Raw genomic sequence first — 19,422 nt, forward strand, 5'->3', positions numbered from 1 at the left:
ATGGTCGGTTAAACGGCCAAACTACAAATACCATATCCATTTATGAGAATGGCTTAAGTGGTTATATGTCATTATGAAAGCGTATGCGACCAAAACACCGCACACAATTACAGTGAACGAACAAACGAAAAATACATATAAATATATAAAAATCGGATCACATTGTGTTTTGAGACTGCTCAAATTATGAGAGAGAGAGAGAGAGCGTATGCGCGATTGAGGATGGAAACGGTCAAAAGTGAAATCGAAAAAAAACTGTAATTAAATTGAGAATATCATCCGTGTGTGAAATGAATACAACATGAGAGATTGGAATCTCGTTAAACTCGATGGATCACATGGCAGCAAAATTTATGATGAAACCTGTCGCCAAGCTTTCTATTATTCGATTTACTGTTGTTTATATCGGTTTAATTGAAATTTGAACTTTCTCTTTTGCCCATTGTCATTTTCTATTGCTCCCCATATCTGTATGATGTTTCATTTTCCATACTCAATCCAGGTAGAAAATGTGCTCGAGGAAATAATCCTTAACAAAGGATAAAATGACGTCCGTGAGCCCGTTCGTCGTTCATTAAACTCGTTAGTTTTATGTATACGGGATACAGTTCGTCTAATGCAAAGTGTCCACATGCAAAAATACTGTTGTGACAAAATAATACTGTACAGCAGGTTAATGGTAGCATTTGTGCAAGCATGCAATATTTTGCATTTTGTTTTCTTTTGCTTTTATTATTTTGTTATCATTTTCATTTAATGTATTATTGTGTCCTTCAATTATATTCCGCTATCCATTTCCAACGTTGTTGTCATCATCGTCATCGTGTGTGTGTTGGTGCTGACGCCATTCACTGTTCTACTCATTATTCGGCATTGTGTCCTATATCTGTTAATCTGTCGTAATCCGTTACTGCCGCAAAATACCAAACATTGTATGCATAAGTGAAAACAAACAGAGTCAAGCAAATAATAAAACACGGCCGAAAAAAAGCAAACGCGCACGCGACAAAAAAACGCAACATCAACATTGTGCAAAAACAACCATCGAAACCGAATCGAACAATAAAAAAATTGTACTGAAAACAATACAAATTTATCGCGGACGAAAAAACAACATTGGTTGAAAAATAGTTGAACATATATTTATAATACTCCAGAAGGAAGACGAAAAAAAATGAACAACGACAACGACAACTGAATGCGGACAGTCGAGAAGCACGCTCTCGCGCGCATATTTCCAATAAATTCAACTGGGGAGATAGAGAGAGAGAGTGTGTGTGTGTGTGGGGTGTTAGCGGGAGATTCACAGCAGGCTGATGCAGAAACATAAACAATCTCGGCAACAAAATTCAATAACCGAAAACAATTGAGCATGCCAACATATAAAGGAATTTATATTGTGAAAATGATAACAAAAAAACCATATATCTATACACTACGACAAAAAAAACAACATCAACAACAACAGACAATAAATACATATTGAAAAACACTGTAAATTCAACTAGTTGAATTTCCATGTGATACGTGACAAATACAATTGAAACGATACCAAACCATTTGGAAGTGAAAATAGATTCGCTGATGTTGGACACAGACCGACAGATAGATTCGATGGCATTCACTTTGTTCTATATAGTATACGATTATTTCTTGTCGTGTCGATGGCGTATCGAAAGCGAAATTTCGAAAGCAAAACTAAAAACTAGTCGAATGGGATGCAAAAACAACAACAAATACGAAAATTGTTGGACAACCGACATAAAAAAATCGGCGATTGTTTTCTCTCTGGATTTTTTTTTTGTAAATTGTAATCAGTGTTTATTTTAAGTCTTTGGGAATGTGATTTGGTCTGTAACAATCCGATGGTGGCGAGAGTGCGTTTAACATTTAATGGGCGACCGTTAACGATTCGGCCAGGACTCAAATTGTTTGATTAGCTCACAAATGCACAAGGTAAACATATGCAGTAGTTGTCGTCTGCATTACAATCTCTCTCTTTCTCTTTCTCTCACTCTCTGTCTCCCTTTCTCTCTGTTTGTATTTTCGTTCAGTTTTTTTTTTCTCTGATTCATATGCTTTCGCTTATTCCTTGTCTCGGATAGAGATCACTCCGGGTATGTAAATGCAATTGGTATTCGTTGGTGAGCAGTTTGTGTTTGGTATATTTGCAAGGCCGTTCAACCAATTTACATAAATCGATGGAAATGCAAATATGCAGCACAGTTTGTATGCATGCCACACATTTTCACTCTTGTTAAAACTTTCAACTATCTCTCGCTTCGTTCGCTAAGTAAATAGATAAATGGTAACAACGACAACGCTTTACTTGTCATATTGACAAAAACGATTGCACACATATTTCGAGTCGCATCTCGTCTTGTTTATTTCGATATGGTTGTTTGTTTGTTTGTTTGTCCAACTCTCTCTCTCTCTCTCTCTCTCTCTCTCTCTCTCTTTCTCTCTCTCTGTTTCGTTGTCCCAGCTTGCCATGCATCTCTTGACCGTTTACAGTTTCAATTACTGTAAACGAGCGAGTCAATGTGTAAACTGCACATGCATCTTACACATAATTCACATTTACGATATTACGAGAGATCAAGTGCTCGACAATTCTGGATGAGCGCGCTGACAATTTGAATTGTTAACTTCTTTGAGTAACAGATTTCATCTGTTCCCTCTGTGTACACGCATTCCATTTTTCGTCAATGCTCGATTGCTTTCATTATTTCGCGAATTCCATATTGTGCCTCCCCATTCCATTCAAGCAGCTGAACAATTCAAACTGAAAGAAGAAGAAGAAGAAAAAAAGAAGAAACGAACATTTAATTGCTCACACAACACACAATACAATGCACCATATTTTGTAGTAAAATAGTCATTTTGAAAGCAATTGCAATGGAGATGCAGTTTTCCATTGTTTGCACTTAAATTGCATTGTATTTCACTCATTCTGCGATCGAGTCCATGTGCCAATCCGTGCGCGAACGCGCCAACAATTCGAAATACATTCAGTACGAAAGTTTGATGTGCATAGATACATAGAGCCAATTTACGGAGAGCCAGTGTGAGATGAAGAAGGAGAAGAAATTGAAAGAAGAACGACAGAAAGAGTCAGTGCAATCAAGTAATTGTAAATTGCTTCTTCTCGATTAGTCTCCAAGTCAAAAAGGAAATTAAAACAAACGCGAGTATTTGCCAGCATTTTGAACCAATGTTTGATAACTAGGGGGTTGAAAAATGGGTCAAAAAGCCAATTGAGAACTTTTATTCGACGATGTTGTCGGGTTATTTTTTTTTGTTTTTCTTCTTCTTCTTCGTTCACAGTTTGTGGATTTTTTTTTTTTTTGTAAAAAGAGACTAAAGAGTGAGCAATGAGCATTCAATTCAGTTGTTTGTCCGTGGCCCAAAGAGCTGGCGATAGAAAACGGACGACGATGGGGTGAGAGAATATTTATGAATTTCGAACACAAAAGCTAACAACGACGACGACGACGACGACACAAGACATATTATAAGAAACACAGTACATACAACACAACAATATCATAATAACGACAATGGCAATGAAAATCGCATACAAAACACAAAACAAACACGATAATAAATATCCGATGACCCTCCATAATAGCTTGCAAAAGTGCTTAAACATTACTTTACCTCAAACATAAATTTTCTATATTAAATCAAATGAAAAGTAAGTGTGTGTTTACGTTCATTCTCTCTCTCTCTCTACTTTCACGTTCATGGTTTGATTCGATACACAAAGCGCTTTTTATCGTCATCAATGGCACTCAGCCCCTTGTCTTTCAGTTTGTAGTGCAATGTGCATTTATGAATGCCAGTGATAGCAAGATAATCGAGCCATCGTATGACATCAACACCACGTAAACGAATATTTGATATTAAGATTTGTCGTTCTTATTTCTCTCTGACTCTCTTGTTATTTTCCATCCGCTATCGTTGGAGCGCGCGCGACATTAACAACAACAACAACAACGACAAACATATGACGGGCGGGCTTGCCACTTATTCACATAATATTACTTGTGTATACACATATATACACAAGCTCACGCACAAGCATTCGCACATCGAAGATAGATGTACAACAAGCTGAATGCTGCGTTGTACATTTTGGTGACATGACAAAAGGGCCAGAGTTGTTGAAAGATTTCATTGCATTTTGCACACATAAATATCGAAGCGAAGAAGCAAAAAGATTTAAGTCCAAGATAAATTGTGTTGATTGGTTTGGGTTGAGTATGTGTGAGTGTGTGTATGTGGAATGCAACACGAGACATGAACCATGGCAATAGACAGAGATAGTGAAAACGGTGGGCTGGTGGTTGTTTAGCATTTTAGTCGAAGAGCCATTTAGTTTGCCGGAGATTTGTTCGCTCACTTCTTTCTGAACAAACGAAGAAGTGAAGAAGGGGCAGCATAATTTCATAGATATCGCATCGTACCATGCTGTACTGTGTGTGTGTGGCTGTGGTTTTGATGCACAAACACGCACGGCACCATCCATTCCATGCCGTAGTGTGTGTGTATATATGATTGTGAGCCGAAAACCAAAATGAATATTTACGTATTATTTGTAATTTATAGACCACTTTATCTTTTATTGTGTTTCCTTCACTGAATATTTATTCCATTTCTTTGGCGAGCAATAGATGCCATTTAGCCGTAATACCACGTCTTTTCTATTATTGCCTGATTGCATTTCGAATATATCGTTCTATCGTTTACGTCGTACAATGCTTACTCACTTTCTCTCATATACTTGTTTCACTATCACTTGGCTGGCTGGTAATGATTCCACTTTGGCAGTGTCAATTATACAGCTGTTTTATTTTTATTTTATTTTTCTGTCTCTTTTTTTCCTCTTCTCTCGTTCAACGTCGTTGTGTCGTTTCATTCATTTGTTTTCATCGTTCGTGTGGATCGCATGTTCGTGTGGATTCGTTAACATTGCACACCCGCATTACATGATATAAATGTGCACGCGTGTTACTGACAACTAGATTTTTACTTAAACGCCAAACACTAAGAACTTTTCCGCTTCATTGTTATTGCTTTTCTTATTGCGCGATTTTGCTGCTATTTTGAAAAAGTGAGTGGAGATGCCACTTTATATGAGTGTGACTCCTGTTTCGTTTTCCTCATTTTCTGTATGTGTACGTTTATTTCTCACTCTCTTCAAGTATTACGGAAGGCAGTGTATCTTCTTGTCACTCGTTGCTATTTTCAAATCATTTGATTCGTTTATTCGCTGAAGAGGATGTGAGTTTGTGTCCATTGTGCATTTGGCATATCTGTATCCTTATTTCCGTCTCCCTCTCGCTCTCCCATACTCAATTCTGTCTGTGTTTGTTTGACGGTGAATGGATGATTTTGTATATGCTTTTCCATGCACAAATAAATGCCATACACACGTTTCAAACAAAAATTAAACGCTGAATAGAGCAATAGAATTTGGCTTTTATCACTGGTATCGTTTTCGCTGCGTTTGTACAAATATGCTACACGCAAACACGCAATGCAACCAAAAAGTCAATAGCACACAACATGGAGACTGGCCTGACTCAAATTGGTAGTACAGTTAATTTAAAGAATTTCAACCCGAGATTTGATTGTGTGCGTGCATGCATGCGTCTGTTTTTTTTTTTTCTTCATTAAATTCTGGAGACAGATGCATCCGATTGCGTGGTCGGTACGCAAACATACTCGCCACACAAACTGGCTGGACGATCAAAAGCAAAAATTTTTAAGCGTCAAAGTACAACAAAAAAGTTGAATTAAAACCAAAATTCCCGCATTTGGTTTGAGGTTTACCATTTTTAATTTATTTAAATTATGGTTTGTGTGATCTCCATTTGGTTGTGTGTGCAACGCGCATTGAGCCGGCTTAACGACACACTCCATGCCAAATAGCAAAGACTTACGTGTTTTTCTATCTATATGTGTGTGTCTCTGTCGAAAAAAAATAGACTACCATAGTCATATGTCGCCCTTGTGTATACAATGAACCATCGTTTTCATTAGCATTCTTCTTGTGTTTTCTTTACTCGTTTTTTTTTGCGCGCGCGTAAAAGATCTCTCAACAGTTTGGCCAACTGAGAAGTAAATTTTACACCATAAGCACATACACACTCAGTGCATTTAACCAGCTTAACAAAACCCATGAGTAGCACAAAAAAAAACGAAACGTAAGAAAAAAAATGACGATAACAATAATAATATAGGAATAATAACGTCGAAATGTCATTGGATCATTTGCCAATGAGTTTTATTCATATGAAAATGGGCACGACAAAAACGTCAAGTTTAAACGATTATTTGCTTACCTCTGAACTAGTAGTCTCAATTACAAACGTATTATTAACATAATCTCTTCATTTGATGAGCATGCACACACCGAAGTGACTGTGGCTGTGGCCGTACAAGGGTCCAAAGGGTGACTATTGATGGGCTTTCAAGTGGGTATGTATGTATTTTATTATATATGCAGTGCACTCTTTGGCTCTCTCTTTTCTCTCTCTCGCTTTCAATTATCCTATCTCTACATGTACCCAATATACACTTGAACCGAAAAAAAGAGGTACATTTAATTTTTACGCTTTTTACTCGGAGTGTCACTCGATGTTCGGGGTGAAAAAAAGAAGAATTATAACGAAAAAAACGTCAATATTTCACACCATTTAAATTAATATTTCGTTCTGCTTCGTTGTCTGTTTGTTAATGTTGTGTCCCTTTGCGGTAGCTCGGTGCCTCTATTTATATGACATTACAAGCAAACCAAATGAAATTTGTACTAATCAGGATTAAACATGTGCTACCGCATTTATATTTGCCGCTTGAAACATGAGATATATACAACGATATGCGTATGTTCACTCTTATTATGTCTCATTGCAATTGGAGTGAAATAAAACTTGATATCGGTATCAAGCAGGATATAATAACATATGTGTATTCAGTAGCATATCGATCAACCAAATTAAGCCGCCGTTTTTCTGCAATCTTGCCAAATATAGAATAACAACAATATAAAGATTGAAATTGAATTGTTACGCACCATTTAATTTTTGGTCTTTTTTCTGCCAAAATGCCATATTGTTCTGCATTCTTTTGTCCAAATCTCTTTCGCTCTCTCTCTATTTTCTCATTTAATTGTAATTTATTTCCGGAATTGCTAATCGCTTGATTCTCATTTTACACATCCCGAAAACATTTGGGTTAAAATTGCACCTATATGATACACATACATGTGTGGCCGAGTATTAAGTCAACTTTCACTGTTCCACTTTTCGGAACATTTGTGAATATGTGAATGTGTGTTTGTTGAAAAAAAAACCCCCCCAAAAAAAAAAACTATATAATATTCGTTAACATTGTATTCGATTTGAATAGAGTGGTGTTATATGTGAATTAAACCAGAGTTTAAAATGTGGAGCACAGCCGGTTATGTAGAACACAAGAAAAATGACTGAAAATTTTAATTATTCGGTGAAAATAAGAGCAACACAGAGAGAAAAAATGCATCTAGAACCAAAACTATTGAAATATATTTGTTTGAAAGACATTTACGATTCCGAAACATTTCATATTTTCACACACTGACGAATCCAATTTTAATTTATTTAAAGTGATGCCGGCAATGTGCACATCTCTCTCTCTCTCTCTCTCTCTCTCTCGCTCGCTCTATATTTTCACTCTCTTTTTCCATCCACTGCAACACCATCCGTTGTATATTGCCAAAATGTGAATGTGCACAAGGAATGTGTACCGTTTGCAAAGAAAATTGTGTAGCACAAACGAGAGAATCGTTCGTTCTATTATAAATTTTTAAACAATCTTTATGTACGACCTCACATTGAAGCAAGTTCATTTGACTAGTGGTGCGCTACAGTCCGGAATGTGTTTCATAGAGAGAACGAGAGAGAGAGAGAAGTCGCATATAAAAAAGTAATAGCGACAGCAGCACACCACTAGTAGCAACATATACAAAAATATGGAAACGTTTTCGTTGATTGAAAAACTTTTCGGTCACCGATTTCGTTTTATTTAAAAGATTTAAACATGAAACCTCAGCAGATATTGTCCGTGAAAGTGGAGTTTTTGGTTAACATTGGATTGCTTGCTTGTTGTTTCGTGTTTCGCCAAAAAATTCTAACTTTTTCAGGTTTTTTTTGCTCTCTCCCTGCCTGCCCCATTCGATCTTTTCAACTCTGTTAGACGGTGGTGTGTTTTTTTTTTGTGTGTGTTTGCATCGATTTCGATTTTGTCGTGAATGAACTAATTTCCTTCCTCATTCAACCGGCAATCCGTAACCGAAGAGATGATAATATTCGGCTCGATTCAGTTTGTTCGTTTTCTCTATTTCGGTTGAGTTTGTCGACAAACGTCAAATATGTTCAGGATTATAAAATAATGTTCAATGCGGGAAACGAGTAAGTGATTAAGTCGAAACCCTTCCGTTATAGTTTAGTCTTTTGCTCATTCGCTCACTTGTACATTCACCGTTGTACATGGTAACCTAAATTGAAATTTTATATGCATTTTTGACTTCAAATGAAAAATTTTTGGGGTCGTTTTCAGTCGTTTCAACGACGTATCACAGCCCAAAAGTAACACAAATACATACAGTTAGAGGTGAAATAGAGAGAAAGAGTAGTTTGCAATAGCCATAATCTAATGCCAACTCTCTATGTTTGAATTATACACATAATTATTATGCGACATTGTGCTTAATGCGGCAGCTCTTTCTCGTTTTACTCTTTTTTTTTCTCGGTCGTCATCATCATCATCATCGTCGTCGTCTTTTTTTGTTTGCCATCAAATCCGGCACTTCCATATGTGTTGTGCATATGGTTGTATCCTCGAGGGTTTCAATTAGGCTGTTGTTGATTTTTGTTATATGTATGGTGTTTGGTGCTGCTACTGCTGCTGATGTTATTTTTGTTGTTGTTATTTTCTCGCTTTTCATATTTGCAATTTATTTCACAATGATATTTGTGTTTGTATTTGTTATATAATGGGTGCGGGCTGGCATTCCATAAATCATTTGAACAAATTTTGTTTGGTTTTTTTCATTTTCGGCAATGTATTAAAATTGAACGCAATCACTCCGTTTTCGTTCGGTTTTTTTTTTCTTCTCATTCCTTTCTCATATTATTTTGACTGTGCGTAGTCATCGCGTTTGGTGACTATGTTTGTTTTTTTCTTATTTGATTTAATTTTATTATTTCTATTCCATACACAGCCGCATCAAACTGATGATTTGTTTTTTTCAAATATTTAACTTCATTTTAATGCATTTTATCCGATGGGCTTATGCAGTCACTAAAATATATTAAAATTATGAATGATAAATATTTGCACATGAACTATTTATTACCCTCGCCGTATTTCGTGTGCCATACACGGTTGCATGTTAGTTATGTATGTGGGTTTGTCGAGCGTTGGTTTCTTCATTCGTTTTCGTCCGCGTGTGTCTCGAAGAACGTAGTTATGTCTGCAAACTGTATAAAATATTAAAAACGACCGCACTCACTTTCATTGGAAAATATCATCAACGGAGTTTTTTTTTTTGTATTTGCAATACCATACGTGAAATCGACCGATTGAACCTCAACTTGACATCGAAATGCACCGCAATTCAGTGGGGAAAGAAAAATTGAAGAAAAGCGAATTATATCGATGTTTTTGTCGTCGTCTTAGTCGATGACGACGTGAAACGCGCCACACAAGTCGAAGTTGGCTAAACTGAAATGGAAAACACGTAAGTGAGAAACGTGTAATGGGAAAAGTTGAAGCTATTTAATGATTTCATCGATTTTACGAGGCATTTAAGTAATACCATGCTCATCCACTCATAATAATGCTAACGATTGTGTACCGATGCACATTGGTGACAGAACAATAGCAATTGAACTTGGAAATATACGCGCTATTGTCCGTATACTCATCATAAGCAATATTGCCACCAATTTAAAACGCGAACACAATGACTTGACAAAATATTCACTGGTCACACACACACACACTCGAAACTGAAAAGAGTAGCGCAACTTAATCATTTTGAAAATACATTTTGTTAAATATTTAAGTTTTAACACCGTTCATAGCAAAATGTTTTGTGGACTGTGTGCGGCAACCATTATGTATAGAATATGCGAACGCCAACATGCAACGTTTATTTTGTGTGTATGTGAATAGTTTGAATGTGAGTGGCTCGTGGCATATGCCAAATTGCCAACATCATCATCATACGGCCAATTGTTTACTTTATTCAGTAACAGAGTATCATTGTGACTCTTTTCATTCGTTTGCATTACTTAAGTATGTGTGGCACAATCCGAAAAACGATTATATGGCTTAAATGAGATCGTTCGTCACACAGCTTAACGCAGACATCAAATCAAAATCACAAACTACCATGACATAGCCAAAGTCCTATGTTCAAGTGTGAGAATTACCCATCTAACAAAATACACAGTTTAGTTTCACCAGAACGTACTATACCAAAGCGAAAGAAATAATAATAATGATAGTAAGTAGACTTGGAATGTTGAATGAAATCCACAAAACAACAACAAAAATAAAAAAAAATCCAATTGCACGAATAAATGGGGAATATAAATTGAGACGGTCGAGATAAAGTAAAATACTATCTTAGGCGACAACACCACAAGGAATTTGAGGAAATGATGATAAAAGTTGACGATATAATCGACAATAAAAATAATATCAGTAAAAAAAGTGTTTACCGTGCAACTTTTTTCCCTTTTCTTCGCACTTGGCACGACCGCGCAAAGCAACGGAAAAAAATCCCAATCCAAAATCGTACCCGAATTGAGTGCATATGATGTGAGAATGTGTTGTTTTCTGGTATGCGATGTGCCACTATTCGTTGATAATAAAGTAACGATAAAAGGCGGCTTTAATGATGACTAGAAAACGTGCATACTGTTTCATGAATGTCTTTGTATTTGAACAACTATTAGAACAACTACCCGGCCCCAGAATACACCACAAATACATGCGACACATTATTCACACGATGTTACCATCATTTTTTTTCTCTGGTTCGCCCAACGGGGCCAACAGACTTTTTACTTAAAGACTGAACTTTATTGTTGCCAATTTATTCGTCTCTAGATTTTTTTCTTCGTCTGCTTTTCGTTCGCACGGCAAACCGAAAGGAGAGACAAAAATGCAATTTTTCGACTTATACGCAAAGTAATCGTCCTTCTGCTCTTTATTTCTTTTCGTTGTCGTCGTCGGTCCGTTTAGTCAAATGGGTTTTTTGCCTTCTTTGCCAGTGCCATTTTGTATCTATCGACCAATTTCGAGTGTTTTATGTTTCAATCATACACACAAGCTCCAGCCCCAGTTCTCGGTCTACATTTTAAATGCAATTTACCAATCACAACAAATAAGCGCTCTGATTAGATTGAAATATGCGTTTTCTTATTCCTTTCAATTATTAAATAACATGAATTTAACTTTAAATGAAGAGATTTCACGTTAAATTCCATGCTAATGGTTTTTTTTTGCCTCAACCACTTTTCTTCATAACTCCAGTGCAAAAGTGCATCATCATCGTGTACAGTGAACACTGAATTTTTCCTATTTTATTATCTCAAAGATTTATACCACATTTTGTATGGTTTCTTTTTTTTTCCTCTCCATCCTGAAATATATATTCAACTTAACAGTTTTTGCTAACGAACACAATAGTTGTTAAAAGCACTTTTTGCTGTTCATTTCTAGATGCATCCAGAGAAGAGAAAAAAAACTGATTTTCATTTTAGGAGTGGAAAAAAAAAACATGTTCTTGCTTTCAAGTCGAAATTTGAATATGTTCTTTTTGTATGTGTTTTAATGTGAGAGCCAAAGTTTTGTGTCAATGTTGACGTTTTCGAACAATGTAGGATCTCGTTAATGGAGAGATAATAGTTGCGAATAATTAGCAAAAACCATACACGTTTTCGGAAGTTTGCTGCATTGATGATAGAACCTCAACATGTTGCTAAATTCGTAATTATCATTTCAATTCACTAATTAAATTCAAATATCAATTAGATGAACATTGAATTCCGGCTAAAAGGTATATATAATATGATATATACCACAACTACTTATCTACACTGTGCGTTATACAAAACTTAATTAGTTACATAGGTGTGCGTATGATGGATTTGTTTTCATTCATTCCATTTCTTTCAAATATATCCTTAATTCACTGCATAATCTTTTGAAGAATAGAAACACGACACAAAAACATACACACAAATATATATATGTACCAATAGAAGCGACTTAAATGCTATTCGATACGATATCTTTTCGTCTTCAAATAAAAGGATTAGTTTCGGTTTGTTTTATGCTTACATTGAGAAAATGACATTGAATAATCTTTCTGTGCACAACGTTATTACATATCTTCGAATTTTCGACCAAAAATATAACAGTAAATCTTGACTGATTTTCATTTCTTATCGTTGAATCCCTTGATACCGAAAAACCCGGTATTACGACTGACATTTTTAGTCCGAATTCTATGACAACGCCATCTCTTGTTCCCCATCTGTATAAAGTATATATGACATTAACAAGCGGTTCTATCAGTTCAATGTTGGACCGAATAATAGCTGTCATTTTCTTGTTTACATTTTGTAAATTTGAAATTTGTCGTACCTGTTTTGTGTAACATGCTCTTTTTTAAGAAGAATTAAAATGAATATTTGATATACATCCACAATGTATATTTCTGTGCATTTCATCACAAATATTTAAAATATTTGTATATTTCTAAATAAATATTGTAGTAAATAGAAGTGAAATTTTCAGCAAAGAAACAGCTATAAACATGTAACCAAAGATGGCGTTCGCGATTAAGATTCCACTGACGTTTTCATATAAATATGCCAACGCAATCCCCGGTTAATACCGAATCGAATGGCAACCGGTGAGAATGACGCTAGCATTCTCATCTCACAAGAGTCCTTCTCTCTCTCTCTTTCTCTGCTCTCAAAGTAATTGCAAAAATGTCACTTCTACGGGAGAAAATTGGTTCAATTTTCCAACCATCACAAATCGCATTGAAAGAATGGATATGCTGTAGCACTCAACTTGAACGTATAAAAACCAACTAAAAGATATAGCTGGTGGAATATTAACATAAAACCGAAAAACTATCAAACATCACAAAAGCGTCATAGTTTGTTCATTTAATATTTCTTTGATGTAAATGATAAAGTTTATGTATATGAATCCGAAACTAATTACAAACTTAGTGATCCCCTTAAAAGGTGACCATATTTATTTGGTGCCATAATTGAAAGGTATATTGTGGCTTTCAACGAAAAAAAAAACAAACTGTGTCGCATTTTCGTTTATGACGCGCGCATTGGCCGCACAGACCATAAATTATGATCCTTTTATTAAAAACCATTAACGAAAAAAAAAGACAATCGATTTTTTGTTTCGGAATATTTTCATAGCCATTATTATTTGAATATTGGGACATTCACAGACAATAGATAAAAAATTGTTTGTCTTTGTTTCGATCGGTAAATAAACTGATTTTGTTGTTTTGAAAATAAAATAAACACTTTGAATACGGATGGATTTTTTTTTCTAGGTCATGTTTATTAAAAGCGCTGCCTATAAATTGCATGTTGTGACCAAAAAATCGTTCAGTTTGGAAAAGTGTTGAAACACTTCAAATTGAGAAAATTCTTATTTTCATTTCATTTTACTGCTTTCAACGTGGTTTTTTTTTCATTCTTTTTCTTCTTCTCTCGTTTCATTTAAATTCCCATCATGTCGTTGTTTAATCCGCTCCCAAATGACAATGATGACGCCTTTGCGTTTCCGTCGCAGTGTTTTATGTTGAAATTCAATGGTGCTTGGCCTTTGAATAGTGACAAATATTCGCGAAGTCTATTCGATCGATTGTACTTATTTTGGGCGTACGCTCTTATCGTATTAATTGCATTAACGTGCTGTGCTCAAGCATCATTTCTATTTGCATCTTTTAGCGATGTATTAATCGTTACCGAATGCGGTTGCACAGTTTTTATGGGCATTCATAATCTCTTGCGATTGATTCATTTAAGCTATAATCGGAAAGCGCTCAAGAAATTGATTGCCAGTTTCGTTAAGGAGATTTGGATTTCAAAGTAATTTATACTTTTTATCAATCATTGAATAACATCACAATCTATAAATTCAACCGTATTCTATAGGTCAACACATCAGAAAATCTCAAGGGAATGTACATCGGAAATGATTGTACTAAAATACATTTCATTGTTACAATTTGTACTGATTTGGATGTACATTTTGTTTCCATTGCTTGAATTGTATGGCATTGAGGATGGCAGCGAAAAACCATTTCCATATCGTATGCTATTTCCATACGATGCAAATCGAACATTTTATTATTCGATAACATATTTTCTAACATCGTTGGCCGGTTTTGGTGTTGTGACAAATCTCTTCTCTGAAGACAGTTTATTTGCATTTTTCACCACTCATACATGTGGACGTTTTCGTTTATTGCACGAACAGATAACGCATTTAATGCGAATCGGACAAAGAAATGCATTGAAAAAATATCCAAATCTATTGCACGAAAATTGGTCAAACGCACGAAATTCGGCCGTTCAACTGGAATATCGAAATCATCTGATTCGCATCATCGACAACCATAGAACACTGATCAGGTACCGTATGCTAAAATTGTTCTGATGCATGTCGCATTAAACGTTGAATTAAAATGAGAGAAGGATATAATAATAATTAAGTTAAATTGAGTGACGCGCTATTAATTTATTTATTTCAATTTTCATGAATTAATGTGATGTATTTTTCTTACTCGCGTTATTTACATGATGTTAAATTAATTTTCATTCTTTTTTCTCTCTCTCTCTCGTTCTCTCTATCTTTATCTCTCATATTTTATATTTGCAGCTTTTTCGAGGAGTTACACGATTTCTTCAGTCCCATTCTGCTTATAAACTATATAATTAGTTCGTTGCTGATTTGTATGGTGGGGCTGCAAATCGTTGCAGTAAGCACATTTTCATCAAGCAAACCAACAACAACGGTTTCGCTCATTTCATTTCACGCTCATTCACCGCCATCACCAATACCAACCCAAAACTTTATACGAATCCAGCAAAAATATATAAAATATTTCATGATAATTTTTTATTTTCTCGCATTTCATCTCATTTCGTGTTCATTTTACACTGCTTGGCATTCGTACATCATACGCAAATAGAAAAAAAAATCATCGACCCGAGGATATTAATTATATTCACGTGTTTTTTTTTTTCTTTCGACTTTTTTTCTGTCATTCTCTCTCTATTTCTGTCTCACTGTCATTCGTCACAAATGACAATAATAATAAAAAAACTGTCAAATGAAAAATTCTAGGTTGAGTTGACTATTGGCGATTTTCTGAAACTTGTCGTGTACATCGTATCGGCATTATCGCAGCTCTTTATCCTCTGCTGGAAAGGCAACGATATCATTGAGCACGTATGTAAAATTACTCTTCTCAATTTTTGTCGACAAATTCCATGAAATGTCTCTTGCCAAAATGAAAAGCGATGTTTTGTTTTTGTTGTTCGAACAAATACGAAAATGATATAGCAAACGATAAAGAAAAATCGCAAAATTCTTTTTCTTCATTGTGCTTTTTGTTTTTTTTGTTTCGAAATAGAGTGTTTATACGGCTGATATACTGTATTTTTGTGATTGGCAAGGGAAATCGAGTGACGAAAACTATGGTAGACAATCCGAAAAGCCAGTAGCATCAGTAGCACGCTTCGATTTCCCAGCAGATGTGGAGGTCGTGAAAACCATCAAATTCACCATAAAACGTTCACAAAAGCCTCTGATTTTGATGGCGATGAAGTTTTCAACGCTGGCCTTGAACACATTCACTCGAGTAAGTTCAATTATCGTCGGTTTTTCTTTTTGGAAACACACAAAAAAACGCACAATTTGTTTTTTTTCTCATTGCTTTTTTTTCTGCGCCTTTTTCTCGTCATATACAATATATTAAATGCAGTTCAGTTTGGTTCGCGAATAATACTCTTCACTTTTTCAAAAAATGATACGATTTTTCTTACTTTCTGTTCGTTTTAACTATTTTCAGATTTTGAGTACATCGATATCCTACTTCACACTTTTGCAATCGCTACTCGAGCGCAGTGGATGAACTATCGATTTGAAATGGATGCAAACACATACAGTTTCTATATATCTCTCTCTTTCTCTTTCCTTACGGCCGGTCTCTTTCTCTTTTCCCCATATCTATTCCATCTACTGATCTATCTATATCCCATTCAACCGTAATTCAAACTTGTGGCAAAATAATCGAGCTAGATTCGTTTATTTTTTGCACTTCTTCTTCTTCTTTTTTCAATTTCTTTACTTCTTTTCATCACATTATTCCGTTCTATGTCTGTTTGTTCGGCTAGGCTATTATTCGTCGTTGTGATTTAAATTTTGAAAGTGGGATAAGGGAAGTGAAAGTATTGTATTTGTGTGAGTGTGTGTGTGTGAGAGAGAGAGAGAGCGCATTAATCTATTATGATTGGAGGACACTATGAAAATGTAAATGCACAACTGACGCTTCAAATTTATCCACTTCCATCACCACTTTTGAGATGGAAGAATAATGCACTTGAAAGTTTTAAGTTGAAACGGAAGGACCTAATACCACCGGCTGGTAGAAAGAGAGGAAAAAAGATATAGAGCAAGAGAAATGGGTTTAAAATGCAATAATCTGATTAGATTTTAAAATACATTCCGATTGTTGTAATGTATTAAAACATATTGTGTAATATTTAGATTTAAATATGTGTAGAAAAGCCATTAGCATTAGATCAATATTCAGATGTTAACATGATTTAATAAAGCACAAGTAAAAAGTATACAACTCGACTGGCACCTGAAAATGTTTCATTCACGCAAATTATTCGCTTAAATTGTTGCATTAGGCAATGGCTATTCCATCGAGTATTAATACAAGTACTTGGGTGATTGTGTTAATGCATCTTTGTGAATGATTCACCTGCGTCAATCAGCCAAGACGAAAATTGCTTATAAATCGTAAACGACCAACTACAACAACAAAATTAATCGACATAAAAAATATTATGGCGCCGAAAAAAAAGAGTATAATATCCGAAAAATATGCGCTTCAATTTTTAGGCAAATGATATCACATACACACAATGTCATTTCGCATGCTCTAAAACCCTTTTAACGTCACCGTGTAAATTTTTTTTGTTATCACCGTCATCGTTGTCATTGTCATTTTTGTGTGTGTGTGTGCTTGGTTGGATGTTGTTTCATCTAAAAGCAACCCACAATTAAAATGCATGAATAAATGATGTCAATACGATATAGTCCACTCAACACATAACGAAAAAGCACACTTTTCACCAATAAACTCAAACTCCCAAAAACTCGGCTCACACAAAATCGGCACACAAAAATGGTGTGGAGCGCATTTCAACACCAACCACCGCATTTCACAAAAATCATGTTTTAAGGCGATAATACTTTTGCAACGAAGAAGAAAAAAAAAACAAGAGTGGCGCCGTTAGTTTCAAATTTAAACGAGACAGACACACAGAAAGGATAGGAGAGAGAGAGCGAAAAAAAAACAAAATATTATATAAAAAAAGGCGATGAACAAGTAAGGTGTGTTGTGTGCAAGAAAGTTGTAAATGTATTATTTTGTACAATGTATTTTAGCATCGACAAATTCGTCCATCCTAATGCCATGGCTTTGCTCAGTCTTAATCCATTTGCTCTTTTTCTCACTCTGTTATACATTCAGCACTCTTGAAGACTTTGTCGATTTTCTTTTTTAAAATTCTCAACTTTGCGTCGGATAACTAACATCTTTACATGGTGCAATCAACCCCCCAATCCCCCTCGTTCCCCGTCCATTCTGATGTTCTCCCGCATAAACCACATGCACCCGCAGAAAACAATATGCACCAAGGAACTTGCATCGAATATATACTCTGAAACATGCTTTTAAACACAAACTCGAGGCTTGTTCGCTTCAGTTGTTGGCGTTATCACGGTAAAATTCCGGCAACAAAAACGACAGAGAACGAACGAAAGTTAGAAAAGGTGGAAAAGTGTAACGATCACGATGTGTACAAGTGTAGTACCTGGCCGTTTTCACCAGTTAGTTTTTGGAATTGAGCTCGCCGGATAAAGGGATTTTAAAGCGACTATGCTTATGCATTACAATAAGTAGGTATTTCGAATATGCACTTGTTTATGATTCGATTTGTTTCCCACTTACTCTTTCTCCTTTTGAATGCATTGGAATATTTGCGTCGGGGTGAAAATGGATTTCGAGTTGAACAATTCATTGGGGCGGAAAGTCCGTAAGATGAAAGTTTCCAATTATTCAACGGTAAGTTTGGGTTTTCAACTACTTGATATTTGAATTATGCAGACATACACACACACACACATACCCCACACCCCGCACACCAATATAAATTTGTACAAAGAGTGCATCGATAAAATGCAATGTGCAACTTGCACACAGCCAAAAGCTGATTTTCGTCGAGTGGAAAACAAAGGGAAAGCACAATTATTGTCGATTCGCTTGGCGCAACTATCAACGGAATTGGTAAAATACATTCCATGCTCCAAATAAACTGAAAGGTATTTCAACGAAATATTTACTCTTCACTCGCCACCTCACTCTCTCTCTCGTCTTTCTCGCTCTCTTTCATCACGTCTGTCGAAGATCTCAGTCTTATTCCTGCCATTACTTTTGGTCTCCAACCAAATGAAAACAAACGAGAAACCATGAACTGCAACGATTGAAATCAAATCATCAAATGAAAGAAAGTAACAGAAGCATCTGGCAAAAGAGAAATAACAAAATATTTGTTTGATGTTTTCAATTTATATATTTGAATAAGTCTTAATTCAACAGAAAATGATGCATTGCATGAGAAATTGTAACTGTCTGTGGCATTTCTCTGCTATTTTTTTTTTCATTTCGCCAATTCGAAACAATTGATGTCTTTGTGCAAAAGTCAGCTTCAGGCCTAATTGCTCGGAATTTCGATATATTTATCCCTTTTAGTTTATTGGACTAACCATATCATTTTTTTGCATATAAATTTCTCTATTGACCTTTTGAACTGCCAGACACGGTAAAAAATGTCTCGGAACTAAAATATTAATTATAAAAAAATGAGTCTCACACTTATACATACCGACAAATGCTTCAGAGAGCTTTTAGCTTTAAAGTAAGTAATTATACCATATTAAACATTCAATTAAAACCGAACGAAAAACACCATATTTACGCCCCATGAATTTTAAATCAATTTTTCCACGTCTCGC

The 19,422-nt window shown here is 35.4% G+C and overlaps 1 protein-coding gene across 1 annotated transcript; it reads left to right on the forward strand.

The window, feature by feature from the left end:
• The first annotated feature begins 13,836 nt into the window (after positions 1 to 13,836).
• On the forward strand, positions 13,837 to 16,898 carry LOC116348924 (odorant receptor 13a). Its single transcript, XM_031780149.1, has 7 exons — positions 13,837 to 14,195; positions 14,262 to 14,741; positions 14,989 to 15,088; positions 15,457 to 15,561; positions 15,746 to 15,973; positions 16,097 to 16,105; positions 16,184 to 16,898. Exons 1-7 carry the CDS (start codon positions 13,837 to 13,839, stop codon positions 16,244 to 16,246), a joined length of 1,344 nt encoding a protein of 447 aa, XP_031636009.1. The 3' UTR covers positions 16,247 to 16,898.
• Positions 16,899 to 19,422: the final 2,524 nt, after the last annotated feature.

This window comes from Contarinia nasturtii, unplaced genomic scaffold (assembly GCF_009176525.2).
Source record: "Contarinia nasturtii isolate CC-2019 unplaced genomic scaffold, AAFC_CNas_1.1 Cnas_scaffold_129, whole genome shotgun sequence".
NCBI classification, from domain to species: domain Eukaryota; kingdom Metazoa; phylum Arthropoda; class Insecta; order Diptera; family Cecidomyiidae; genus Contarinia; species Contarinia nasturtii.